At 37.8% G+C, this 10,626-nt stretch overlaps 1 protein-coding gene across 3 annotated transcripts in view; it reads right to left on the bottom strand.

Moving 5' to 3' along the window:
* Nucleotides 1–355: 355 nt before the first annotated feature.
* LOC121860732 (glutamate--cysteine ligase-like) overlaps nucleotides 356–10,626 on the bottom strand; it is a 37,000-nt gene continuing 26,729 nt past the window's right edge. Inside the window, exons 9-12 of one of the 3 annotated variants that reach the window (XR_006087922.1) lie at nucleotides 10,432–10,575; nucleotides 6,895–7,076; nucleotides 2,056–2,174; nucleotides 979–1,110 (exon numbers count right to left, since the gene is read on the bottom strand). Coding sequence is in view for 2 of the 3 variants with exons in the window: in XM_042358059.1 (XP_042213993.1) it covers nucleotides 921–1,110; nucleotides 6,895–7,076; nucleotides 10,432–10,575 (516 nt within the window). In the remaining variant the exon portion in view is untranslated. Of the gene's footprint in view, nucleotides 1,111–2,055; nucleotides 2,175–6,894; nucleotides 7,077–10,431; nucleotides 10,576–10,626 lie in introns of all 3 variants that reach the window. The other 2 variants (XM_042358060.1, XM_042358059.1) reach the window with 2 other exon arrangements.

Below are 10,626 nucleotides of genomic sequence, written 5' to 3'. Positions count from 1 at the left end.
CTTTTTTATTTTTCCTTTCATTTAAAAAAAAAAGAAGAAATGAAGCCATGCACTCAGTAAAAGAGGAAACCCAACACCTTCTGCAACATTCCACCTTATTTTGTTTCAGTGAAAAATGTGATATTTAAAAAAAAAAAAAAAAAAAAAATTCACCTATTCACAATATGATAAATTTCACCAAAAAAAATTGCACTCTTTGAAGGTCAATACAGTACTGCCAGACCCCTCATTTTGGAATGACTTACAAAACTAAAAGATGAAACCTTCAGGTTTTGTTGTGACAGTAAACCATTGACACCAAACTATCCAAACATGAGCCCAAGTACATGGAATGAAATAAGAAAAAATCTACAACTAATCTTTGATAGATGAAATCTTTAATATCTATTTTGCATTTGATAAAGTTCACAAAGATCAGTTTAAGACTGCTATTTACCAGAGGGACTGGTACAAAAATCCTCCAGTTTTATTCTATTCTTTTTGGATATACTGTATACAACTATGAAATTTTTAGGAGATTAGGACACTTCAACTAAATTGATGAGGATTCTGCATGTCAATTGGCTCTGTGTATTTGACAAGTGACGAACAAGATACTGACTGCTTACATTATTTTCTCCGGTACAGTAAAACCTTGAGATATTGGGGTTTGAAGACATTTTCTGGTCCCAATTTCAGCACTCACCACTTTAGTGAATGACCCTTTGGTTACATGTGGCTAACCACCTAAAGATGGGTTAATAAGGAGTATGCTATCATCATCCTCCAGCAGTTACATCTGGAGGATGGCTGTGAAGCTATACTGCTATTGATATTTACTTAATTTGCTAAAACCTGCTGTGTCCATATTCTATGTGATGCCTGAAACATGGCATTAAACTCGGGTGACAATGCAGAAAAATACAAGTTGTAAAGGGTGATCACTCGGCATTCCGTGGGGCCATACAGGTCATCTGTATGATCTTCTTCATGGCCTTAGGTATATCCTCTGAAGTTTTAGTTTTGGGTGTTCCACCCAGCAGCTCCTTACACTCTTGCTTGCCTTGTGTTATTTCACTGGATGCAATAATTAAGTCATAGGCGATACCATCACTCACAACGGAATCTTGCCTGTTGATACAAAATAGTTCATTAAAATGGTTAATCACAAATCACATTCTCATAAAAATGTTATACCTTAATAGATAAAATTGTCTCATATGTGTGACATAAAAGAAAATACATGTGTAAAGCATTGGAAATATTTAACATCTTCACATTCCAGCTTTCCCCAAAATTTAGGTATGGTGGTTGTAACAGCATCTTGAACTCCACATAAGAAAACATTTAATCACTGGTCAGAGGGATCAATAGAAGTTTATGTCTGTAAAGGAACATGTTCCAACCTGAAGGGAAAAGAAGATGGAATAAATTCTGAGAGGCAAAGTTGGACAGGACAGTGGTCACTGACAAAAATATAAGATTCCACTTTCTATGAGAAATCCAAGAGGAGATCTGGCAAGCAAATAGGAAGGTCTATGCATCTGGAGGTGCTGTAAGTTGATACAGTAGTACTGTACTGTATAAAGTTGCTGACCCATCACTGAAAAAGCATAAATCAAGTTCTCTGAATATTTCCATCAATTCTTCACCTCTTTAAGAGTTTGAGGAAGCCTCACCCCTTAACTGGTGGTGGCTATCAAAATCCTTCAAAATTAGGAAGAAAGTCGAAGCTGTTGTAAGAGAGAATCAAGTTTACCTCTTGGAAATGGTATAATTGGGAGCAGGTATCGAGAACACACTGTAAATAATCGATGTCAGGAAATATCAACTGCTACTGCTTGAAGATTTGGGTTTAATGACAGAAGGCAGTCAGGAACTGATAGATGAGAAAGGATGACACCACCACCATGGGTTCTACTCCTCCTAGGTAGATTTACACCTTAAAGTTTTGTTTGTTTTAACCACACAAGAAATTAAATTCACTGGTGAACTACAAGGCATAGATCTCCCCAGGGTGTTCTCACCACACCAGTTCCATTGTACAGTAATGTATTATTGGAAGATTATCTTAACTTTTTTGGTTTGGGATAAACTTTTGCTTCAGTTACATCTAAGTCATGGAATCTTCAGGAAAATTAGATATACTTAACATATCTCCTCTTCAAGTTTTCTGAGTTTCCGAGGACACCACACTGGAGGAGAAGGAAGAAAGATTATTAGGAGTAGGGCTTCCCCACCTTCGTCTAAATAAGAGTTTATCACAGGCAGTAAAAATGAATGTATCCTCAACAGGGGCCTCTAAGGTCACCAGGAGAGAGATACAGTATAACATAGAACATATGGTGTTTTCTACTGAACCTGGTTTGCAATGAAGGAATTCTGCTGATATTTTAAAGGACATTAAATGGGAGGAGAGAAACCAGTACACTAATCCCCTCCGCGGATTGCAAGGGAGATTGTGTATGTGCGTCTGACAACATTCCACTACTGGCTGCAAAGGGTCTCTACAGTGGCACAGGAGAGTTCCACTGCATCTTAGAGACACAGAATAAAACACCCATGCTCTTCATATTTCTTAATTTATAGTTTTATATTATATTTTCTTTATTTCTAAGTTACATCAGAGTACTGAAATTATTTTTATAGATTCATTATATGTAACAATGGCAACATGTATTACCATCTTGTATTATTTTTGCTTTTTTAGGCTTTCATTATTTTTCCTATACATTCTCTGCTAAAATCATCTTAACAATCAGTGGCAAAGATGGTAAAGTAACTTACAGCAGAGGTGGTTGTGTGGTGTGCATTTTAACAGAAGAAGGCCTAACCAGCTGAGTTGCCAGTTGTACTATTGACAAACTGCTCACTGCTTCCACACTTACGCTTACCTCCCACACAGAATACACATACATGCTCTTCATATGTCTAATTTTATAGTTTTATATTACATTTTATTTATTTCTAAGTCACATTAGATTACTGAAATGATTTTTCCACAACTTTTATAGTTTCATTACAGTATATGTAACAATGGCAACATGCATTTAAGGAAAGACGGTTTGACACAGTGCTGACCCACATTGTGCTCTCGGACGAGGTTAGAAGAAATAAACTGTCAAAGCATAAGATTCACAAGAGTCCCGGCCCGGGTATGGTACACCCCAGAGTGTTAAGAGAACTGTTAACGAGCTTGCAGACCCCTTAAGATCCTATTCTGCAAATGCCTGGAGGAGCAAAAGGTCCCCAATGTCTGGAAAATGGCTTATGCGAGTCCTATATTCAAGAAGGGTGATCATCACTCCACAAATAATTATAGACCAGTGAGCCTTAGCAGCATAGTATGCAAAATACTAGAGAGCATCGTAAGAGATGCCATGATGGAACATCTGCTACGAAACAATCTTGTAAAAGAATGCCAACACGGTTTTATGCTGGGAAGATCCTTCTTAATAAAATTACTCGAGGTGCTAGATGTTTGAAAATATTGACAATACTGTATATACCTAGATTTTGCCAAGGCTTTTGACAGCATGCCCCATGAAAGGCTGAGAATCAAACTGGAAAGGTACAGGATTTGGGGAAGTGTCCTCATGTAGATCGGAAACTTTCTGCATGACCACAAACAGTGTGTGGTGATAAATGGTACGAAATGATCATGTTAACCTGTGAAGCGGGGTTCCACAGGGCAATGTATTTGGCCCATTGTTGTTTGTCTGTTTCATTAATGACATGCCAGAAGCTATACACTCCTCCATACAAATGTTTGTGAACGATGCCAAGTTATTAAAGGAAATTAAGAACCAAAGAGACTGTGGAGAGTTGCAGAAAGACCTCTATAAGCTTCAAGAATGGTCAAGCAAATGGCTGCTAAGATTCAGCGTCACAAAGTGCAAAAGTTTGCACCTAGGTCGCACAAATAGTAAGGAGGCGTATCACATGTCCCAACAGGATGAAGAGACTGCATTAATCGGAGACCGAATGTGAAAAGGACCTAGGTGTGTATGTCGACAATGAACTTATGTTTCTGGGCCATTTTGAGAAGAAGGTGAATCAGGCAATGAGACTAGTAGGTCTTATAAGAAGGTCGTTTAAATATCTGGATAGTCCATCGCTCGTCACAATTTTCAAGAGTAAGGTGCTTCCCCGCCTGTAGTATTGTCACCTCATCTGGTCCCTGAGGGTTTTTTTCTACGGGGAATAGCCCACCAGGGCGCAGGTCATCGACACACAACGGGGCCTAGGGGGCGAAAAAATAAAGAGTAAAAAGAAAAAGAAAATGTATTAATCTACACCACGAAGATGTCAGAAAACCAGCTTTTTGAAGCGAGACAGATTGTATGAGTATGGAAACACAGAAGGCAGAGCATTCCACAGTTTGGCTGTGAGGAAAGAAGGATGTACTATAACAGGTTATTTTAGTGTGACCGACATCCACAGAGAAACAGAGGGCACCGCGGGCAAGACGAGTGTTACGAGCCCAAGGCCTTGCCAGTGGTACACAAGATGTCAAATTCACCGAACATTGCCCGTTAAAGTACCTGTAAAAAATAGAGAGTGAAGCAACATTGCAGCGAAGAGATTATCAACTAACAGTTGGACAGAAGAAGAACCACCCCCAGATATGAGAGCAGTACTCCAAGTTAGGACGAATAAACTTGAAGCAACTGCTCAGGAGTGAAGTAGCTACGGCATCTGTACAGCATTTCCAGCTTTTGGGAGGCAGCTTTAGCAATGTTGTGGATGTGTGGCTTCCATGACATATTAGAGGAAATGGTGAGGCCTAGCATAAAAAAAAAAAAAAAAAAAAAAAAAAAATATAGTTGTACCCCATTAACGCGGTCAATTGAACCCAGAGGGTCTCATGTTATGAAATCTGGTGAACAACAGAACATATGGGATTAATTCCAATAGAAACCGGCCCGACCCCCAAACTCCACTTTTTGAAGGCACATACCTATGTTGTAGTAAAAATAACATCTTAATTTTATGATGGTACATGCACACAATTAATACTTAAGAGAAATACAGTCGCCAAGTTAATGTCCATTCAAATAATGGACTCAACTCCCTCCCCCTCTCACACTACAGTACACAGCCAGCTAACAGATGGTCGGTCGGTCCCTCCCTCCCCCCCCCCCACCCCCCACCAACCGTCCCAAGGAGATGTGTGGGATAACCTCAAACTAAAGTTAGGAAAATATAATTGACATTGCTGGATTCCTTGTAAGACCAGGAATATTTTGAATATAAATGTCATATATTTTGGACAAAAGATAACATAGTTACCTAGAGAAAAATTTTTATCTAAAAATTGTAAGTTTAAAGCAAAATATATGATGTTTATATTCAAAATGATCACCAAATTATAAGAATTCCAGCAATGTAAATTATATTCTGACCGGGTAATTTGTATGAATTTTATGAGCTAAAACAAATATCTTCAGTTAATAAAAAAAAAATAATCTTCACGACACTATCTGTCAATCAAAGTACCCCACCTTGCCTCCCCCCCTCTTCCAACCGCGCGGTCAGTCCCAACCCTCCCCCCCACCCCCCACCAATCCTCCCTTCCAGAGTTTTTAACATTTAGTATTAAATAATACCTCAGATTAAAGTTAGGATAATATAATTGACATTGCTGGATTCCTTGTAAGACCAGGAATATTTTGAATATAAATGTCATATATTTTGGACAAAAGATACCATAGTTACCTAGAGAAAAATTTTTATCTAAAAATTGTAAGTTTAAAGCAAAATATATGATGTTTATATTCAAAATGATCACCAAATTATAAGAATTCCAGCAATGTAAATTATATTCTGACCGGGTAATTTGTATGAATTTTATGAGCTAAAACAAATATCTTCAGTTAATAAAAAAAAATAATAATTCTTCACACGGTAACAGATGGTCGGTTGGTCCCTCCCTCCCCCCCACCCCCCCACCAACCATCCCAAGGAGATGTGTGGGATAACCACTAAATTTTAATAAATAATACCTCAAACTAAAGTTAGAATAATATAATTGACATTGCTGGATTCCTTGTAAGACCAGGAATATTTTGAATATAAATGTCATATATTTTGGACAAAAGATACCATAGTTACCTAGAGAAATTTTTTTATCTAAAAATTGTAAGTTTAAAGCAAAATATATGATGTTTATATTCAAAATGATCACCAAATTATAAGAATTCCAGCAATGTAAATTATATTCTGGCCTGGTAATTTGTATGAATTTTATGAGCTAAAACAGGCGACTGGTGCCTCATCTACGGAACCTCAGTTACCCAGTGAGATTGGAGCGCCGGCAACTGCTTAGCTTATACTACAGACGGGCGATGGGCGACCAAATCGAAGTGTATAAACATCTCGGGGGGGCACTACTCGGTCAAATGCACATAACTGGAGCTGGCAGACGTCCGCCCTACAAGGGGCGTATTTATGAAGGCGGTTCTAGCCAAGGCCTTGGCTATAAATTACGTGGCCAATTCGCCTGCCCAGCTGCCTCGTTTATTGTTACTTGTAATGAAACTATAAAAAATTTTGAAAAAATCATTACAATACTGTTGGCTCTTCAATTGCCACCACATGGAGTTGAGTATTATAGGCAAGAATTTTCTTTTCGTTCTGTTTTTATACTAATTTGTTCACTTACCTGAACATAATGTACAGTCATTCCTTCCTTGTTAATTTTTTCCTAATAACCACTATTAACAGAGTTGGGAGGAGCTGTACAGACATCACATCACTAACAACTTAAATGTAAAATATCTATAAAACTGAAAAGTTACATTGCACAATTATACTATGTAAACTAGTAACACTACACAACACTACATAGTAAACTTGTAACACAACTACCTTGTAAACTAGTTACACTACAACACTTAAAACATTAATATTTACTTGTATTCTGGGTGTGATGTGACAAAGTTCCTCATCCAGGCAGCTGTGGTCTTGGCAGTACCAGCTGCTCTGGCACTAATGAAGTTTAAGTACTGACCAATGGTGCATGCTGTGTCAGCGTCCATGTCCAGTGCTCCTAGATACTGGCGCACCAAAGGGATTAATCCCACAAACTCTTCTCCCTGAATGAAAAAAATAAATAAAATCTGATGAGCTGAAGAATAACAATGTACTGTAGTTGAAAGATCTAGGGGAATGAGACATGGTGGGGTCATGTGTAGAGGCGATAGGAGGCAGAGTCGTCGTTGAAGAGAAGGAACAGGCATAGAGGGTTGTCTTAGAGAATGCAGCTCAGGTGTGTGGATAAGAACAATTGTAAAGGAAAAACAAGACTTTAAAGGTAATAATTACCTTTGGAATATTCTCATTATCCTCCATATGATCCCCCAACAACTTGGACCCTCTGATGGATTTCCTTGATATCGTTGATCAAAACAGAGGAAATACACTAAATCCTTCCTTATGGAGTAAATTTTATGGGCACGGTAGAAAATCCCAGCTTTGACCACCAAACTGCCTGAAAGGTATCATATATGGTCGAATTATCAAAACTACGGTAGGTGGAATCCCTTCCAATAGTAAACGTGAATTATGATCTGTGTATCAAGTGTTTGACTAACACTGTGGGAGACATGTCATTGCCACATGTTGATAGCATAATGGAACTCATGGAATACACAAGCAAGGTTGTACTTCTCGTAATAATAATGAACAATTTATTGTATTAGGGTGTTTGATGCGCCTCTTTTTAATTAAGCACAAGTGAAGACATGGCTGCCACTTAATATCATCCACTAATAAACCTAAATATCATAAAAGGTTTAATATTTCAAATCATCTTCCTGAAAACAGCAGCAAGAATGCTAATAGGTAAAAAATAAGAGCTGTGTTGAACTGACCAGTCAGGTGGTCAGGGGTGAGTGACCATTACTCACTCCTTCAGTCTTTTTGCCCTTCAAAAGCAATGCCCACACAATATAGAAATCATTTACTTTGCAAGTGGGGTATTTGGTTTGACTAGAAAGATAGCTACAGTATGTACTTCTGCTATTGTATGAGGAAGCATAATATGATGGGTTTGTCATGTGAGTCAATAAGGCTACATCATGGGCTTTGCAGGTCTGTATTTTGTACTCCATTTTATTGGTGTTGCTTCATTACTTCCAGTGTTTATATGTTAATGCCCAGGACTCCCTACCAATGAAACTGGGCAAATAAATATTGCCATCTACAGTACAGTACTTTGATGTACAAAGATGTAATCAGTCACAGCAAGAACCATGAACCAAGGTATGTCTTATCACCAGGAGAAGGCCACTAAAATACAGTACAGGTTGTACCTCTCAAGTCCGGCAACCTCGGGACCTGACCGGTGCCGGACCATGGAAATTCACCCTTTTCCTGGATAGATAGTGACTTGTGCTTACGCTTGGAAGCACTAGCACCACTTTCTCTGCTTCATGGTCTCTTTGAAGACATATTGAAGGGTTAAATGTCGTACAGTAGCTTCTCAAATTTCGCGAGTTTTTAATTCAACGTTTTCTATTTAAACACAAAAAAACCACATTTAACAATTTTGACGGCGGAAACTCAAATTTCGACGGGTTTGAACGGCCCACCAACGTTCAGACGACGTGCACAATCGTGTAAACAGCGTTATTTCTCTTATGTACAAAAGATTCATTATTGTTTATTACTGAGTCTTTTTGATTGAATTACTGTTTGTGTGTGCAAAATGAGCAATACAATTCATTAACAATACGTAGAATATAAAAACACGAGGAAATGAGACAGCATTGTTTTCGTTGATTACAAAACCAGTGACTGACTGGTTCTACATATAAAACTGAAGAAAATAAGACCCTGGTTGTAGCTGTAGTAAAATTAATATGGTTGTTTTAAGTAATGATATTTAATGTTAATAAATGGAACAATAGAAGTAGCTAACGATAATGGTAAAGAAAAAAAAGAGTGATCGCGTAGGTAAGTGCGCACACGTGAAAACATATCGTCATTACTTTACATAAGAATATGAAAGCAACACTTATTTACTGTTCAAATATATTTTAATTAATGTTTCTAAATTTGTTTTTATTGAATTAATGTTTGTGTGTGCAAAATTAACAATACAATTTATTAATAATACGTGGAATATTAAAACACTCGAGGAGACGAGACGGCTGCCGGCATTGTTTTTGTTAAAGCTTACAAAACCAGTGACTGATTGGTTCTACATATAAAACTGAAGAAAATAAGACCCTGATTGTAGCTGTAGTAAAATTAATGTAAAAAAATTAATATGGTTGTTTGAAGTACCTGTAATGTTATTTAATGTTAATAAATGGAACAATATAAGTAGCTAACCATTAATGGTAAAAAAAAAAGCGAGACTGCGCGTATGTAAGTGCGCACATGTGAAAACATATCGTCATTACTCTACATAAGAATATGAAAGCAACACTTATTTACTGCTTATATATATTGAAGGGTTAAATGTTGTACTCTGTATAGACAAGCAGAGAGAGAGAGCAGCCGAACTGCCGGATGTAAACAAACCTTAATTTCCCGCGGCTTTATTTTTGTTTTTTTACGGGGATTAGCCCACCCGGGCATAGGTCACTGACCCACATTGGGGCCTGAGGGGCAAAAATGTAATAATCCTGTAATAATAATAATAATTCAGATAAGTTAAAAAAAAAAAAAGTGCCCATCTACCTATTGGACAAACTAAAATCGTTCCGGACCACGGGAGTTTCCGGACCACAGAATGCCAGACTAGAGAGGTACAACCTGTATGACATATGGTGCAAAGTACAGGGGGGTCCCCCAAGTTCGCTGATTTTTACTTCGCAGTTCTTGGTTATTTGCAGAAGACACCCTGGATGTACCCAAAAATGTCTGTGGGTGGTTTTAAAGTTGCTGTCATTTTCGCGGCTGGGAGAGGGAGCAATTCATTCTAGAGACAGTAATTTGCTTTACCTGTATTGTAAATGTGTGTGTGTGTGTGTGTAGACACACACACAAACCACAGACAAATAAATAATAATTGGAAAATCCTCTCACAAATAATCAAACAAATTTATTACAAATGTGACAGTATGCCCTCAAGTCCGTGCTCTATTAATAAAGTACTGTAAAAGAACACTGACTTGAGGGTAGACTAACATTTTTAATAAATTTGTTTCTGATTATTTGTGAGAGTATTCTCTCATTATTTATTTGTGTGTGTGTGTGTGTGTCTACACATACACATATACAATACTACAGGTAAAATAAATTATTGTCCTTAGGGCAAACACAAAGGGAATATACATTTCTTTGTAAACAAGTGAAAATGTAACCCCCTCCCGGGCCAGCAAATGTTATTCGCGGACATTTTGAGAACCAAACCCCCGCGAATTTGGGGGGGGGGGCCTGTATACTATTTCTATCTTTAAATCACACCTCGAGATACTGAGAAAGCTTTACCAATTTTACCTTTCCATTGATAATTTCACTGACGGTCATCTGACAAGCATCATCGCCCTTGTCGCAGTCACGAGAGAAAATTTCCTGCCTGAACCACAACTTTTGTTCCAGCACAGCATTTCGCTTCTGGCAATTCGCCATGTTTTCATCAACCTGTGGAAGAACTTTAAATATACTTCACTATATATGGAAATTTCATGAAGT

The sequence above is a fragment of the Homarus americanus genome, unplaced genomic scaffold, assembly GCF_018991925.1.
Source record: "Homarus americanus isolate GMGI-L3 unplaced genomic scaffold, GMGI_Hamer_2.0 scaffold23617, whole genome shotgun sequence".
Classification (NCBI taxonomy): domain Eukaryota; kingdom Metazoa; phylum Arthropoda; class Malacostraca; order Decapoda; family Nephropidae; genus Homarus; species Homarus americanus.
Note: the sequence above shows the minus strand (reverse complement) of the source record. Positions and strands in the feature narration are given on the sequence as shown.